The sequence below is a fragment of the Microtus oregoni genome, unplaced genomic scaffold (genome assembly GCF_018167655.1).
Source record: "Microtus oregoni isolate MIOR12 unplaced genomic scaffold, Mior012 000018F_ref0000195, whole genome shotgun sequence".
NCBI lineage: Eukaryota > Metazoa > Chordata > Mammalia > Rodentia > Cricetidae > Microtus > Microtus oregoni.
This window is the reverse complement of record NW_024543077.1, coordinates 32886280-32905326: the sequence shown is the minus strand read 5'-3', so window position 1 is coordinate 32905326 and position 19047 is coordinate 32886280. Positions and strand designations below refer to the sequence as shown.

General features: G+C 37.4%; 1 protein-coding gene across 2 annotated transcripts in view; it reads right to left on the bottom strand.

Annotated features, from left to right (window-relative positions):
- Gls (glutaminase) overlaps positions 1-19047 on the bottom strand; it is a 63873-nt gene that overhangs the window by 19957 nt on the left and 24869 nt on the right. The window contains exons 8-15 of one of the 2 annotated variants that reach the window (XM_041668421.1): positions 12432-12464; positions 12288-12346; positions 11386-11452; positions 10820-10870; positions 8405-8581; positions 6420-6551; positions 4847-4939; positions 1341-3727 (exon numbers count right to left, since the gene is read on the bottom strand). In XM_041668421.1, coding sequence (XP_041524355.1) covers positions 3581-3727; positions 4847-4939; positions 6420-6551; positions 8405-8581; positions 10820-10870; positions 11386-11452; positions 12288-12346; positions 12432-12464 — 759 coding nt within the window. In that variant the 3' untranslated portion in view covers positions 1341-3580. Of the gene's footprint in view, positions 1-1340; positions 3728-4846; positions 4940-6419; positions 6552-8404; positions 8582-10819; positions 10871-11385; positions 11453-12287; positions 12347-12431; positions 12465-19047 lie in introns of those variants that run through there. The other variant, XM_041668420.1, reaches the window with a different exon arrangement.

The window sequence follows — 19047 nt, the reverse complement described above, 5'->3', positions numbered from 1 at the left end:
CATCCACATGGCAGCTCACAACTGTCTGTAACTGCAGTATTCAACACCCCCACACAGACATACATGCAGGCAAAATGCCAATGCACACAAAATAAAAACAAAATATTAATGAAGAATAAAGAAAATTCTCATAACTAAATTTGCAGTGAACTGCAAATCAACCTATAAAGTGAAATGATAGTAGCATTAATTATTTTAAGTGAATAATCCTTCTTTATAATAAACGCTGGAAAGTGTGTAAGGTCACACAAACCTACAGGCAGGCATTCAGACATCCCTGCTTCCCCTGCCCTGGATTTTCCAGACACTGTTCCTTACTCTCCTGGCAGACAGCACCGGCAGCAAATAGGAACAGCAACAAGAAAATCCACAAGTCTTTAAAGTCAACACGAATAGATCTCGTTAAATTGAGACTGGCAAAAATTTTTAGTTCTTTATGGCAAACCCTGGAGTAAGAATACAGTGATTCAATAAATCATCACAAAGGACTACACGGGAAGAACATTTGTCATTTTCATAACCTGAGACGCACACACATACATGTGCACACACTCAATGTCAGCAGTTCTTTCGCAGGAACAGAACATAAACTATTACACATACCACACTGAACACAATGAAAGCTGTCAACTAGAACCAAACGTTAATTTGAAATATCACATATTAATGCTAATTAATGCAAACAAGAGCACTTTCCTACTTAAAACTTTTAAAATATATTTAGGGAATCCCTCTAAAACAGAAAAACGCCCCAACAATGAATGCGTGCAGTGTGTGCTTTGGATGGTCTCGGAACCAACTGGAGAGAATAAACGAAAGCTCCTGAAGGTAGACGTCTGTATTACAGTCAGCCCACATCACATAAACTCTATTCTGCTGAGAACAATTTTATCCTAAGCAAAGACTAAAAAACACTTTATTGTTTTGGCAGTGGTTATCCCCTACTATTTGAACAACAAATAAAATTAGTTGCATTCTTCCTCAGAAGCAGAAACAGCCTGCAAATAGAATAAAAGTGTTTCTGGCTTTTACCTTTATGTGATTGTGTGTGTGGGCAGGGGGGAGGGTGTCAGCCAAGTCTTTCTTTAAATAATTCAAGTACAACCAATGGGAAAATCCCCCCCCTACTATACATCATTAAAAATAAAATCTCAAATGACTTTCTGGTATTTTTAGTTTCCTTTCTAGGCAATCTTCAGAACAGTCATTATCTTCACAAAAGATAATTTTTTTCTAAATTAAAACCCCAAGTGTTTTTTTTGTTGTTGTTGTTGTTATCTTAAACATCACTGGTGTTTTTACAGATACATATATATTAAAAAAAAACAATAAAATCAGCTTAAAATAAATTTATTGTACAATACAAAAAGTAGGCATACTGGAAAATAAAGATACATTATTAAATATACAAAGCAAATGAAAAAGCTCAACAACAGAAATGTTTTAATCCAAACACTAAGAAAAATGCACAACATTTATGCTAAAAAGAAAATATTTTAGGAAATATGCATTTCAAATGAAATGTTAATGATGGCCAAAACAAGAAAACGAAAAGAAAAATACGCTATCATGTAAATGCTTGAATATCAAGAATCAATAATGGCAGGAAAAATTAAACCCAACAATCCTGGGTACTTCTCAAAGCACTTTATTTGAGAACACTGAAGGGGCTGAACCACTTCACGAACTGGCAAGGCTTTCCTCTCCTTTGTCGTTGAAGTCTGCAGACACAATACCTTAGCCTCTTACTCTAGTGTCTTCCTACACACTTCTGGACGCTTGTTCCTAACGGTGCTCCTCAAGCAAGCAGCTGACTTGATTCCCCCTCATGGTTGAGTGTTCATCCAAGCACTACCAGCATTATCTACAGGAAGTGCTACAAATTAACAAAGGAATTCTGAAATTTACAAATATGCACATGATATGAAAATTTTGTAAAGTAGAGCCAACTTCTGAATGAAACAGCAAATTCTGAGTACAGAGAATGTCCACATGAGGGGCAGAGGCAAGACTTAGGAGGCATCCAGTTAGGAAATGCATCTCAACACTGGAGCAACAGAGAAGTCTTTTCTAAAAGTCACCATGGAATTATTTAAATACAGAACTTAATACTTAAATTAGTCTGAGGTTTTTAGGTAGCACTTCTGGGGAGAAATTTCTTCTGTTAACACCACAGCTTCCAATCTCAAAACTGCTCACGAGGACTTTTCTACACCTTCCTATTTAGTATCTATGTCAATCGAGTATTTTTTCCTGCGCTGACCTACTGCACATAGGCCTAACTCTAAAAAGATGTAAGGCTTTTATTCTCAACCACTTGCCTAAAATTTACAAGTTTAAAAATGAATTTGAAAAAATAAATTTGAAATTGTGAGGAAAAACAAGATACATGGATGAAGGAAGAAATGCAAATAAATACTACAGAACTTTAGTATTTTTTGGCCAAGTTAAGATTTTAAAAATAATCCCTATAATTGTTCTCAATCGGATAAATGGAGCCCATAGTTCTCTTGAAAAGAAGTTTTGATTCTCAATATTGCATTTTTAAAACAAACAGAAGCATTCAGATTTAACAAATATTTTAGTTGCACATGTAATACCTTCAGACTAAATTAATTTCATAAGTATGCTAATAAAAAGTTCAAAAAGAACAAAATTTATGAGATGTAATAATTTATCACAAAAGAAATATTCATTAGCACTTATGAAACACAATAAAATTACTAAAAGCAAAAAAACCAAAATTTACCATTCATACTTAAATACAACAAAAAAATTACATGAATAATATGAAAATACAATCCATTTTGAAGATATTTACTGTCTTTTTCTGAGCAGCTAACCATTATAGCTTTTTAACAACAGCACACACCGTTCTCACACACCTACGATTCTTTGGCTGAACTGTTTCAGTGAGCCGGAACCCCTAATGCACGGGATTCTGACAGAACAGGAGGAGTGGCAAAACAAAACAAACACAAAAAAGCAAAACCAAAACAGGTATTTAAGATATTTGATAAATTTTAACTGCATTTTAAATATTTAGAGCCAATTTATCACTATAACTGACATATGGGTAAACCAAAGCTAATTTTATAATCTACTGCTCTTTTAAATAAAATAATTTGGATTACTTTGCCTGTTTAGTTTTGTATTTAGCATGGAAGTACTTCATTATTGTCACTACCAATATCCTATCGGGTATAGCATAGGATAAATAACTGGAAAAGAAAACAAATCCATTAATACTTTGACATGTAGGTTTTAAAACTCATAACAATGTGGTTATCTGACTATATAGTGAAAATTTTAATGTAATTAAAGAAATTGCATTTTTGTAGTTTTAAAAAATAAAGCAAAATTTGCTTTACTTGTAAATGCTCGTCTAAAAATTAACAAATCTTTTCATTTCTTTATACAAAGATTTCAAGCAAAAAAAATTTGCTTTAAAGTTTTACGGCTCCAGTACCCAAGGTTGATAACAATGAAAAACTCAAATAAATACTTAGTTTGGAGGGGGGAAAAGCCTAAAGTTGTTTCCCAGGTAAGAGCGGAACTCTTGCAGCTAGAGCCCACGTCTTTAGCGTCTCTCCCCCAGACTCTCCATTCTATACACTACAGTTGTAGAGGTGTCCTCACTCGACTCGGGTGACACTTTTTTCCACACTGTGTCTTTTAAAGCAAGTTCTTGCTGGAGACTCTCATAGTCCAATGGTCCAAAGGAATGCTAGTTGTTCAAGCAACATACACAATTTATTAGTGCACTCGAGTGACGAAAGGTCCATGCTACAAAACGGTATTTTTCAACGAAGGTTATTGAGATCCATCAATATGCTCACCCACCACCATCTGACATCGTTATGTGTGACTCATGCTGACCGGCAGGAAAGTTCCTGCACTGCCAGCTTTTCAAAGTTCCCAGACAAACTAACACACACATAAGCCAGCACTTACAAAATGTACTCAGCACACATTTAAATTACTACTTGTAAGTGCTTTTCTAATACACTTTCTATATACTAACATATTTCTTCATAGGAAACAAAGGAATGTTATTAAAATTCAACAGCAATTCCTTTGGTCCAATGAAAAAAAAATTAAGTCCTGATCTTTGGGGGAGGGGGTGGTTCGAGGCAGGGTTTCTCTCTGTAGCTTTGAAGTCTGTCCTAGAACTCTCTATAGACCAGGTTGGCCTCAAACTCACAGGCATCCGCCTGCCTCTGCTTCCCAAGTTCTGGGATTAAAGGTGTGCGTCACCACCGCCCAACAAGTCCTGATCTTAATAATAGCTCTAAATCTGAAATGATTATGCATAATGAGGTCACAAACAGTGGTAATACGCAAGACCTTAGGGGTATTTAGCATGGAGTAGTAGAGCTTCCTTATTGCCTCTAATAAACATAGTATCATTAAACCTGTTCTGGAAAGTGTTTTATCTCCAGTGGCCTTTTTGTTCTGAAGTTTAATGTACCTTTCTATTTACATATCCATTCACACAGTAGACAATGAGCTAAACCTAACCCCAAACAGTAACTGACAAATATTAACAGCAAAAACAAGGCTTTAACAATTGGACTAATAATACATAAAATCTTCCAATATCTTTTTTTAATATAATCAATTATAAAACAATTACATAAAGCAGCAGAAACCAACACTGCTGCTAAGCTAACCATTTCCAGTTTAAATACCAAGAGATGATTTTAGTATCTATGTACTAGTGAAAATAAAAACAGGAACACCTTACTTATTACATGGAACTGTAAGACTGGGGTTGTCTGTGACAGCAGGCGAGGCTGCTCCCTGTCCCAGAGAGCAAAGGAGAAGGAAGAAAGGACAGGCTTACCCTCTGATCACCACCTTCCCTCCGAGGGTCGAGTTTCTTTGCAAAGTGTCTCAGATTATCATAGTTATGGAAGTTACACAGAGAAACAAGATCCTGTGAAGAGTTACACAGAATATGGTTAAGAAATCAGCTACCCCCTGGCTATGTGTATTCATAGTCCAGCAAATTATGCTTATGCTATGCAGCTTCACTACTGTCTCCTAGCAACCATGCTGCTGGCTAGTCAAACAGCCCTATGGTCAGGAAGAGGAACAACTCCTGGCTGACTCTTGAACATTAAGGTTTAGTCACTCAAAGGATTTTTAACAAGTCATATCAAGACAACTTGTGTAACCATGAAATTTTTTCTTTTAAAAATCACTTAACCAAAATACAATTACATTCTTTAGATTTGCAAAATATGTAAGCCTGAACTGTAATCAGAATTTCAATTGGGAAGCCCATAAGTATATAGCACTCAACAAGGGCTTTGGGAAGTAGTAAATGAAAATAAACACAAAAGCTGAAACATTAGCAAGAAGTAGTTGGTAACCACTAAACTAAAAAATAAAAGCATATAATTTTAAAACTTATTCATTTTTATTTGCAGTATAAGTTGCTTTAATAACTCAATTGTTAAAAGAGATTTTTAATTCTCTATTGCTGAGTTCCTAAAAATTGAAAATAAATTATAATCTGGGAAATTAAAACACTCAGTAAAGAGAAAACTCAGATTTGATCCCAGCACCCACATGGCAGCTCACAGCCATCTGCAACTCCAGCTCTGGGGATACAACACCTTCTAGCCTCCAGAGACACCAGCTACAGAACATATACACCCATACACATACAATGAAACTGTTTAAATAAACATAAAAAACAAAAATCTCTAAAAGAAAATTAAATGGGGCCAGGGTTAAAGGCCGTCTGCAGCCTCTCTACAACCACCCCCAACACAACCTAGTGAGCTAGTCCACATAACCTAGTGAGCTAGTCCACATAACCTAGTGAGCTAGTCAACACAACCTAGTGAGCTAGTCCACACAACCTAGTGAGCTAGTCCACACAACCTAGTGAGCTAGTCCACACAACCTAGTGAGCTAGTCCACACAACCTAGTGAGCTAGTCCACACAACCTAGTGAGCTAGTCAACATAACCTAGTTAGCTAGTCCACACAACCTAGTGAGCTAGTCCACACAACCTAGTTAGCTAGTCAACATAACCTAGTGAGCTAGTGAGCTAGTCCACATAACCTAGTGAGCTAGTCCACATAACCTAGTGAGCTAGTCCATACAACCTAGTGAGCTAGTCCACACAACCTAGTGAGCTAGTCCACACAACCTAGTGAGCTAGTCCATACAACCTAGTGAGCTAGTCCACACAACCTAGTGAGCTAGTCCACACAATCTAGTGAGCTAGTCCACACAACCTAGTGAGCTAGTCCACACAACCTAGTGAGCTAGTCCACATAACCTAGTGAGCTAGTCCACACAACCTAGTGAGCTGGTCCACAGACAGGAAATCCCCTGGACACTGGACAGCAGCTTGTATGCCCCCTCCCTTCCCTTCTGCGCACTAAGAAAATGTGCTTACATGACAGAAGTGAATTCCCTTAACACTGTTGCCCATCTTGTCCAGAGGCGGAGACCAGCACATCATGCCCATGACATTGGGGACAACTAACAGAATACCTCCAGCAACTCCAGATTTTGCAGGAAGACCAACCTGAAAATAATTTAAAAGGAGCATTCATATAAATATTTTGATAAACAAAAGTTACGTTTGAGAACTGTTTCACGATTAGGGCACATGTAAGATCAACCTTGAAACTCTGAGTTCAATCCCTGAGTCCTATGTGGAAGGGGAGGACTACTCCTCCAGGCTTTCCTCAGATCTCCACAGGGTGCAAGGACACCTCCAACCCTTCTCCTTCCCAATAAGTCAGTAATTCCCAACCCTTCACCTTCCACAAAAATAAATGCAAAAATATTTTAAGTAATAGTGTATGCCCAAATAAGATAACTTCTACATTAAAAGTACTGCATAGATATATTTATATACAGTAAATAAGGTTCATATAAGCTTGGAATATAGTGCAACACTGGAAAAAATTGAAAGACATTTTGTAAACTAAATGTAACTTAAAAGTGCTTGAATCTGAACTGTGGGGCTATGAATGTTGCTATTTCACAGAGCCCTAGTTTCTAATTATCCTAAAAAAGCATACTGATTCTAAAAATATTTCATAAATTAAAAAATAATGAGGAATTGCATCTTCATGAGATTTTCTATAGTATATTGTCAGAGAAATAGCCAAGGAATAGAGAAATGTTAATACAAATTAATCCTCTTCAAAAAACTTAAATTTATATTATGCAAGATGGAATCACTGCATAATGGTGGAACAATTAAGATAAAGTACAAATCAGCAGAGCCAGAGAAACATTTATTAGTGGACTACTGAGAGTCAGACGTCAAGTGCTTGACAGAACTGCACCACTGCAGCCACCACTGCAGCCACCACGTAAAAACTAATGAGACAAGCAAACCAAACAATCAGATCAGGTCTGCCAGCTTATAAGAAATACAAGGGAAAACAGAGCAGGTACAGAGGAAAATCTATTCTGAAAAAAATATACAGGAATAAATGACTCAATGTTTTCAGGTAAAAATAAGTTAAAAAGAGATCATAAAAAAAAGTAATTATTTACTTTCCAAATCAAACAAAATGTAGAACTATATAAATCATAATTTATAGTACTTAAATTTAGTAGTATTGCTAAATGATAACATTAACTGTTTTCTATGCAACAGTGAAGTTTTATGGCACTATAATGCTGTGCTATGCATTTATAATTCCATACTAGAGTATAACAAGACTGAAAAGCAAGTCTGCACACAGATGAAACAAGGTTGGTCATGGACTGATAATGATCAAAGGTGAATGATGAATAACATGAGATGCATTTCTCTACTTTACTGCATTTGAAAACTGCAGGATCTGCAAAATGGCCCTGAGTGGTCAAGGAGCAAGGCGCTAAGTTCAGCAGCCTGAGTGCAGTCTTGGAACCAAGGCGTAGGCACTGGTGGACGCACCAACACACACAAGAATATGAAAAGACAAGTTTCTTAAAAAAAGAAGAAAGTTCCAAAAACTATATTTGGAAGGGCATTATGATGTAAGCTTGTGTTTTTACAGAGAAACACAAACACAGAGAAACCTGTCTCAGAAAAAGAAAACATTTCAAGGTTTACTTTTCACACTCTTAAGCAAGGACTCAGGCTTTGCATGTGCATTTCCTGAGTTTAGGACTTCTTGAGGTACAACCCACCCTAATGCCAAGCATCACCAAGAAGCCCAGAGCAAGTCTGGACTAACCTTGTATCGTGAGTGGATTCTTAAGGAAAGCTCGCACACTAGTTAACTCTACTTCTTACTCATGTGTAACCAATTAACCCTGGAAACAAGCCTCTCTCCAGAAGTAAAGCAGCTTTAGAAGCAAAGTTCAAACTGCATTTTTAAAAGCACCAGTCCAGACTAGTTCCTTGCAAGAGAAAACTAATCAGCAATTACTTACATGGAATGCAAACTGCCCTGAGAAATCATACATGCCGCAGGAATGCATCAGACTCAGTGTATTCCGAACGGCCTCAGGACTGAGGACTCTTTCGCCGGTAATCGGGCAGAAGCCGCCATTAGCCAGTGTTGCGGCCATCACACTGGCTGACTCACAGGTCACTTCAATGGAGCACAGCTAAAACAGAAAAAAACGAGTTATAAAAATTTAGTTCACAGTACTTTTATCTCACCTGCCTTCTATGACAAGCCATTTTATCTGATATCGCCTACAAATCTGAAATACGGCTTCAAAAGAGATGATTTTACTCTAACTTGAAGCCATTTCTAAGATTTCAACTGACCAAAGTTCTAGTCGTTTTAAGATTTATTCAGAGTTCTCCAAATTTATGATACTGTAAACGCCATCAAAATAACACATGAAAGCCAAGGGCGGACTCGGCAGCAGGACTCGCGCCTTCCATATTAACCACACCGAGTTTGATCCCAGCACTGAAGTATAACATCAACAGCATTAACAATTTACCTCACAAACCCAAGTTTACCTCTAAACCTAAAATAATATTTCTCCAATTTTATTTTTAATTACCAGCAACCAAAACTGGATGGAAGCGGGGAAGGCTAATTTCCTTAACTACAGAATCAAGTTACAATGGCCCACTGAGCAAAGACTTAGTAGGAAAATGCTTTCTAAAAAGAATTCAGCTTTAGCCAGGTATGTTTGTACACACCTTTAATACCAGAACTGAGCAGATCTCTGTGAGCTGGAGGCCAGCCTGGTCTACACTGTGAGTTCCAGGCCAGCCAGACCCCATCTCAAAACAGAGAGGAAGTGGAATCCCAGTATTATTGCTTGAGTAGGGAAACACTTTCAAAAATAAAATTTAAACTCCCACGACCATTTCCTAGTTTATACTTAATATTAATCAGAATTTTGCTCACCGTGGAGGATTTAAATTCCCATTATCATTGCCTAGGTAGAGAAATGCTTACAAAAACAAAACGTAAATTCCCTTAATCATTTCCTAATTCATAATCAGTATTAACCAAATTCTGTTTATCATAAATAATAGTCTCCTAACTGGACAATGCCAAATTTAAGAACAATTTCTTAATAGCTTGATGCTCACTTAGTAAAATTCAGTTCTCTATAGACAAGAGTACCTCTATGGTTATCTCTTAATTTCTTCCTGCAGTAAAGAATCAAAATTTCACAATAGATTCTCAAACTGTAATAGACAAAATTAACTGTTGGAAGCAGTGAGACCCCAGATCCTGAATTTCTTGTAATCCCCTGATCTGAGTGCCTACAGCTGCTCTGAGCACGAGACCTTCAGGAGTTCCCGATGGCAGGAGAGTGGTTTCTGGTGCATTTGGCTGGGGCGTGGCTATCTCTATATAATCTGCCCCTGAACACAATAAAGGGGGCATTCTTGGGGAATTCAAGGATGACCCGTGCCGCTGTCTCTCTGTGTGTGTCTGTGTATTTTAACCTCCAGCCCCCCTGCCCAAAGCTCGCGAACTGGGTAATAGCGCACCGAGCGTAGACACGGGGGCACGGTACACGACAACGTTTTATTGGCTAGAATAAAACTGACATGATTTTCAAATGATCGTTTCAAGGAGTCACACACATCTCATGCTATGTTCAATGCTGTACTTGCTGGTGGATGAAAGAGGGCTCAGAACCCAAATAGGTCATTATTGAATTAAATTTTACATGGAAAGATCGGATTCCCAATACAGCTTTCACACTGAGTAAACAGATATCTAGGACCTGTACTTCCATCAAACTTCATTACCAACCTCCCGTAAACATCTTATAAGGATACCAGAAGGTTAGAATTCAAAGTGTCTTCGTAAGTCAAATACAAAGTAAATAGAAATTTACAAAACCTAGTCTATGCATACTCCCATTACAACTTTACTATGTAGAAATACACGGGGAGGGAGGGATTTCAAAGAAGGCTCTACTAAACTGTTATCTGTACCACAGAAATGATGTGCGCGGGGCGCTGAAGGCGTGTGCTCAGCAATCCTCAGCTCCAATATTAAATCAGGATCAAAAGACACAGTGAGAACAGAAAGTAAGACAGCACAGAAGAGTGACATTTTAAAATACTGACAGAAGCCCGCTGAAAACCAAATAGGTTTGCGTATGCAAAATAAACACTAGGAGAGCAGAGCAGGGAACGAGTTTCTGGATCTGCCCCCTCCCCCCCCATGCCTTGATCTGCATGTGTGTCTACACTGTCCTTGCTCCATTCCCATGTGTGGGTCTTTAGCACACGACATTAAACAGCCTTTCATGACATGAAATTTATTTTCTCATGGCCTAGAGTCAGTGTTTCTAAGACATCACATTTTGTAAAACGTGATACATCTATTTACAAAGATAAATTATACAATCAATTACCTGGAAATAAAAATCTAGTATCCCAACCATGTCTGTGCCTTCCGGAAAACACTAAAAAAAGCAAATTCAAATACAGAAAAGCAATGAAAACTCAGGCAAACAAAAAAATACATCAGTGTTAAGTTTAAGATATATAAAATATTTCAGTTTGCATAAAAGTATAGTCTATAGAATATATATAAAGAAGTTATACCATGTTATATAAATTCCTAAATTCTATTTTAAGAGACAAAGATTAAGTAATTGTAATTTATCATCACACTGAATCAGTCTCTTAAAGTTCTTTAAAAAACAAGGTTTATCAGCACTAGTTAGACACTGCACTTCAGAAATAAAATGCAGCAAACTTGGATGAGCATTCACACTAACACTGTCAATCAAGTACTTGAATACTACCAGACACATAAAATCAATTTAATAGTAGCATGAGTAATCCGCTATCAACTGAGAATTCAAAAGGGCTTTGTCAAAACTTTTCACTTTAAACCATTAAAGGCTACTGCTAAGTTCTTAGATGTCATTTTATTACACAAAATATCCTTGAATAGAAATAAAAATTTAAAAACCTTCTTTTCTTTTAAGTAATATCCAATTGCAAAATTTCGGTCTCCACTTTCTCGTTCAGACTGAAACCTAAAAGAAAAAGGTTTACTTAACTTTTTGATTTCTTCTCTGAGATCAAGAGCAGCCTGGAGTTCCAGGACCGCCAGAGAAACTCTACTTCCAATCTCCCTCCCGCCACCTCCAAATTGTCCTGGGTCCTGGTAGTTGGATGGTCGGTTCCCCTCCTTCATCTCCTTCCAGTCCCTCCCCCAACACCTCCCAACCCAATTGTTCCTCCTTTCTCTTCAGAGAAGGGAAGACACCCCATGTATATCAGCCAGCCAGGGCATAGCAAGCTGTAGTAAAACTAGGCACTTCCTCTCCTATTGAGTTTAGTTGAGGCAACCCAGAAGGAAGTAACAGAGAGCCAAGAGACTGTCCCTGCTCCCACTGTTAGGGAAGCCCCAAAAGAAGACACAGCCACCTATGTGCAGAAGACACAGGTCAGTCCCATGCAAGCTCTCTGTGAGCCCCTAGGAGCCCAGGTTAGTTGATTCTATGGTTTTCTTATGGGACCCCTCTGCACCTATAATCCTTCCTCCCCCTCTTCTACAGGATTCTGAGAACCGCCTAAGGTTTGGCTGTGGCTTCTAAGCCTTTTAAATGTTTCTTTCAGGTAATTTAGACCTGACTAACTACCTCTAATGACCAAATTCTAAGTAATTAACTATTGATTGAAATAAGTTCTAGAGCCACAAGGAGACCATGTGCATGGACCTACATATATGTATATGTATGCTTGAATATGTGTATATATAAAAAGTAAAACAGTACTGAAAATAAAATTCTATAGTCTAATTATCAGGTGAATTTAAAGAAGTCTGTCTGACCAACTGTAAAAGCCCAAGTAACAAATTAGACTCACGTTGCATTACTGAATCCAACATATTCATTACCAGCCATCTTATTCAAAAACTGCATCACCTATAAACCAAATTAGGAGTATTAGTAACCAGAATTAAATACTTGAGGGATGTAATGCAAAAGCATTATTCTGTGTTGTACTTACATAGTCAAACTTCTCAGCATTATTTACTCCTTGCTGCAAGGAAACAAAGGCAAACACGTTACCATGACACTTGCGGAGCTGAGCAGGGAGCTAACACAATACACGTCCCCTCGCTACCATGGTATTCAAGGCACTGCACATTGTCTCACATCTAGGAAACCCTTCTACAGCAACAGTACTTCAACTCTGTACACGTCAACACCCAATGTTGAAAAAATTTACAAAGGGAATATCTATTTTAAAAACATATTTACTAATCTCAGAGCTAGAGAATACAAATAACCCTGGGACCCCTTATCTTTCGTAACAGCACATGGTTTGCTAAAATGTTAATTTCAGTTTCAAAAAGTTTTAAAATTTCACCCTTATAACATAATTAGTAATATAGAAAGCATGATTTTCAATTAACAACAATGTATTTTTTTTTAAAGCAAAGTCTTTAAAGCAGTACTGAGTGAGAAAACTGAGCTGTCACACCCGACTGATCTTTTCTAGTGCTGCTATAAGCAAATGCTGACTACAGTCTACGAGCATGGGGGGAGCTCGACTCTCAGTGACTCTCACTTCTAATAATTCTATTTAACATTAAGCCAATTTAGAGTGAGGAAGATGTATTGTTTCATTACTTCTAGCTCTGACGTGTTATCTGGCACAAATGTTATTAGGAAAACGCCTGTGCAATGTAGATCAGTTCAAGTAGCCAAATGGTTTCATTTTACCTCGGCGAAGTTTACAAAGCAGTAAGCTGAAGATCTGAAATCAAACGTATTGATTGGTGATGTGCACCCAACAGAAACAATACATCGCTAATCTCTAAAACAGGATTCAAATAATTTGACAACCATTTAAAAAAAGCAATTTGTTAAGAATCTACCCTCAAGGTTCCGAAGCATTATTTACGATGTTGTTACAGGGAGTTTGTTCCAGAGTGTCATCTACTGAACAAAGCTAGTTCCATTCTCCCTATGAGAAGTCTAGTTATGACTGGTAAATACATAAAATCCTACAAATCAAGCTATTTAGAAAGTACAATCACATGTACATAATCAGCAACAGAAACACCAGAGTGTGTCATCAAAATAAGACATTAACCAAACTTAAATAATGCAAAAATAACTTAATGACAGCTAGATTATAACCCTTTTGTTGTAAGAGGGGTTATATATTTTCTCTAAAGCATCCTGACATTATAAAAGTTTTCTTATACCAGAATCTAAAATGTAGACATGTAACTCCAAAGCTGTTCAATGAAAAATAATTAAAAGAAGAAATTACCAACTTCATTGAACTGTTGCAGTTGTCAAAATATTCCATAGATCCTAATGCTGTAAAATATGTAACAACATTTAAGCCACGAAAACCTTTTTAACCTTCGAGAAAGCACACAAAAAAGCACAACTGTGTTGTCACATGGACCATCACTGGATATACAACTAATCAGATAAAATAAACAAGTTACCTGAGCTACCCTGCAAAATTAATACAAGTTTTCTTCATTGAATTATAAAGTTTAACATTTCAACCCTAGACTTGGTCACATACTTGGTTTATTTTATGGCTTCCAAAAATTGAATTTTGCTTTTAAATTGTTTTTAAGAAACAACTTAGCATGCCTTCAATTCCAACACTCAAGAGCAAGAGCCAGAGGCAGGTGTATCTCTCTGAGTTCAAGGCTAGCCTGGTCTACGGAAGGAGTTCCAGGACAGCCAGGAACACACACAGAGAAACAACTGTCTCGAAATACAAAAACAAAGAAATGAAAAAGGAAATATCCAACCTTTACTGTATTATTTGTTACATTCAGATTCCATTATTAAATAATGTTTTTAATAGGTATCTGAAATGTTCTAAGCAGATTTATCTAAGTAGGAAATAATAAAATACTGAATGATCACATGGACTAAAGAGTATCTCCTATTTATATGTAAAGGCATTTGATTAATGATGTTTGTTCTTCTATTTACCCTGGAAATGGTGTTTAACTTTTTGAATCCTTACAGTCTAGGTGTCCCCATATCCCTTGGAAAGATTTCATCTACCAGATGAATAGATCGGATGGATGGGACCTAATTATAAAACTGAAGCATTGAGTAAAAAGCTTTTATGCAAAGCTCTTAGGAAAAAAACATATACACAAAACAAAAGAGAGTACGTGCTTTGCCGAAGAAAAGAAAAACTGAAAAAGGACCATCAGGTTTGCTACGGTGTAGTCATCTGAGGAGAGAAGGAATAGCGACTATAAAACTGGAGCAGGTGATGGGTAAACGGGGCTGGGCATTCGATTCTGTTCATGAGTGAGTTTGTCGTAGTAATATGTTTGAAAGAAGATGTCGATTTGCTAATCATCTTGCAGAATTTGTATGATTACCTTGTAGGGCATTTTCTTTTGTCTTCAAAATCATAACTGATCTGTGGTTCATATGCCAATTGATCATTCCTACTGACAGAACCCTGCGAGAGTTCTCACACTAGCGCTTATACAGACGTCAAGGCCCTTTTGCATAGTCAACTGACGCAGAACAAGGTTTTGTTACAGCAAACTATTACTCCCTCCTCCACAACTGGGATCTTATCACATAGCAATCAATACTGTACCTAAGCTCAACCTGCATAAGTCATATTTCAATTTTGTTAAACTAAACAAGGAAACAACCTAGAATAGTGTTATTGGTAATAACAATTCTTACCAGGCATTACTTTAATTCACAGGCTCAGTATTACTAACTTTAGTACTTTAAAGTATTGCCTCATTAGCAACCAAGACTTTTACCATAGAGCAGTGAACTGCAACAAGTATGGACAACATGAGATGGCCTTTCTTCTGGAAAATGGGAACTATCCAAACCAAAAGCAAAGTATTTTAAGAGGGGCACATAGGAAACATATATGGAAGGAGAAGTTCTTAAACTACCAGCACTCCTTGCCCTTAACCCTTTGTGCCAGGGATGTAGCTATTTCAGCATGGCGCCAGGGATACAGCTACTCCAGCATGGCTCCAGGGATGTAGCTATTCCAGCATGGCTCCAAGGATGTAGCTATTCCAGCATGGCGCCAGGGATGTAGCTATTCCAGCATGGCGCCAGGGATGTAGCTATTCCAGCATGGCGCCAGGGATGTAGCTATTCCAGCATGGCACCCACAGTACAAGCACTGCTACATACTGTGCTGTTTGAATTCTGAAAACATAAACTGAAAGAATTAATGTAACTATGTTGGGAGTAATTTTAGACCTGATTTTACAATATGTTTATGAATGTATTCATGTAACTGTACAACAACAAATATACTTGGCAACACTAAAAAATGTTTCATTAAACAGCCAACATGTTAGCCAATTATTATGCAATGTAGTCATAAAGAGTGGGCATGCAAGTCAATTAATTATTAGAGATCACAAAAGAAGCAGAGAGAGGCGATGGAAAATGATTTTATAAAAGTCTTGGTTTGATCTTGTCACAGAGGAATCCTTCTGAAACTAAACAGCACCAAACTACAAATTAGTATTAAAAATAAAAAGTAACTGTTCTATATCTGGGTTTTAGTGCTTTTTGGAGACAGGGCCCTACTACTACCTCTGGCTGGCCTAGAACTCACGATCTACACAAAGCTGACATAAAATCCACAGCTATCTACCTGCTTTTGTTTCAGGGCACTGGGGTAAAGACAAGTACCAGTGTGCCCTGCTGATACAGCATTTTTATAGATTATCTCTTTTGAACAGCTCGATTAACTCAGCTGGAAAAAAAATAAACTCTACCTTTCATTTAAAAAAAATAAAAAAACCCTCAAATTTGTCTACTAATATAAATGTCAAGTAAATAAAGCACTAAACTCCTGTGCTGTAAATATACCAAGCCCAGGGCACCTTGCACTATACGACCTGAGGGGTAAGTTGACTAGGAAACCTGCTGCAATACGGCCAGTGTGACAGACAGAAGACAGCAGGGATGAATTAGATTTGTCTTGAGGTTTTACAGAGCAACACTTTAAAATCTTTAATGTTTTAATTAAAAAATGGCTGCTTCCCAAAACGGGAGTTGAGGGAACACACAACTTTTTCAAATGGTGAAACTTAGAAACAACCACTAGAACAGACATAAATTTAGAAAATCATATAGCTTACCAAATTTCTAAAATCAAAATGCAATAGTGACATCATTTTATAATATGTTGCCCTAAGTTTCCTACCCCAATATTCAAGGCATCAGACTTTAACTTTTAAGATAAACCTAGGTCGTTTTTATCACTGAAAAACAAAAACACGAGAGACATATCTTTTCATCTAAACATAACTACCCCTCTTGTTCTTATTTCTTCCTTTAAACCACACAATCACACATTATCATCATGAGATAGTTAAACAGATTGTAACAAAGTATTCCCTTAAACATAGCAGCTACTATAGGAGAAAAGCAAGTAAGAATAACCCTTGTCTTTGTAATTATGTGCATTTTCAGTGTAAAATTACATTTGTTTTCAAAAAGGTATTTACCTATATAGCTTTGTTTAAAATTTTAAATATTGGAGTTTTCCTATAAGCTTAGTGGTTAAGAATTAATGCAACAGGTTCCTTCTGTCCAAATCCTCCTTTTTCCACAATCTGCTAATCCTTTTGAACATTTGCTCTGCCTCTTCCCCCATTTCCTGAGGATCACCACCAACCCTACAAGGAAAAAATATCAATACTACAAAATTATGAAATAAAGAGTCTTACTAAAGACTCTACTTTTTTTGGAGGGGTGTAACATGAGATTTGTTGCAATGGTACCATAACAAAGCCCCGAACTTTGAATGAAAAAAACAAAGCAAACAGTCTTAAGGTCAAGTAAAGAGATGAAAGCAGGCTGCATCCGACAGCTGCAGAACGAGACCTGCTTTAGGCGCACAAGTTCAAGCTCCCCGAAGGAGCATGTTTGCAATCAGAGAGCAGGCACCAACTAGTGTCTACATGATGGCTACGAATAACTATTTAAAAAATAGATGCAGCTTTTGTACAAGTTAAAATAACGCAGCGTTTCTGCTTTCATAACTGCTAAAGTCAAAGACAGCATTAAGTGGAAAGGCAACCCCCCATGTTAAATATGGCACAGTAAATGCTAATACATAATAGAACACAAACCAGATTCCACTGGTGATACAATCCATCCAGCGTCCATTTCCTGTAAGTAAGACGACTGGGCTGTTTGGCTAGGTTTTGTTAACTTCACACCATTTCCATTTTATAAATACATAATCATACAGAGGCTGTGTACGGATACCTAACCAATCAATTCTTTCTTTATCCTAAGGAATGTCTTCTTTTTAGGGCAGTTTTACAGCTGTATTAAGCTTATACCTTTAAGATTTACATTATGTTCAGTTAAAAAAAATACTTGTGAAACATAGTCTGAAAACAAAGACTCAAAGATAATGAGTTTAAATATGAACTGCCAACTTTTCTGGTAAATTTAAATTTTACAAGTTTAAAATTGACCGAAGTCACAAATACAAGACGACTGGGCCCTGACCCGACTTATGTTGTGTGTGCTCTTTACTGCTCCTAACGCTCACACTAACTTGGACCGACGTGGTCTATGACACATGACATACCATGGGAAGTGAGACTCATGAGGTGACGGTGTGGTGTGACCAGACATGCACTTCCCGCATGCGGCATGTCAGTGCACCTGACTCAGCCCACAGTCATGAAACAAAAGGGGTTGAACTGCATGCAGTGGAGAAGACGTTCTGTAAATCATTTCACAAGCGTCCTCTAAAGAGACCCTTCTGGTGTGCCATGCTAACCTCCTCCACCCCTTTGTGACAGGATCTCAATTCTGCCGGGCTACCTCTAAGTCACATGTAACTGAGGAATCCTCAACACGACAGCCCCTCCACTGCAGTCGTTGAGATGAAATCCATGAATCATCCTCAGGAAAGTCAGTGAGCCCACTAAAATAAATGTACTCTTATGGACTCTGGACATTTACTGGATTCAGCGACAAAGGCCCACTTATGTATGTATATGTTTACCTAAGGACACCTAAGTACAGTGTGCCTTCTATATAACTGCACTGCTATGTTCTACAACAATTTTCACCTCAGAATAACTGGAGAGCAGAAACTCAACTCAAACTAGCTACATTAAAAGATATTTGGCTATAAAATCTACTTAGAGCCAAGTGGGCCAATGCTTATAAATCACTGCCCTAAAAGAACGTATTTTTAAGAGAGCAGCTTTAAACCTCACTGAGTTAATGTAGGGCTTCTACTATAGCTGGATGAACTCCTGAGGACTGGGCTATGCCTGTAATTTACCCTTCAGCGTTTTGTCTGCATCCACAGTACCCCATCTATAGTATCCATATACAAGTCCATCAGTTATGTTTTATTCTAACCTGAAATAGACAGGCACAAATTTACTGAGGAACATAAGTGTCCCAAGCACAAAATTCATTTTAATAAGTAACACAAATAGAAATTAAAAATAAAAAGGGGGGCGTGTTTGAAATTGTGTGATAAATATAAAAGTCTATCACACAACAGAACCATTTTGAAATACTTATTTCAAAACATTAGCTTCCAATTATTGAAGCAATACAAACACTAACATAAAACGTCGCATACAATGCAAACA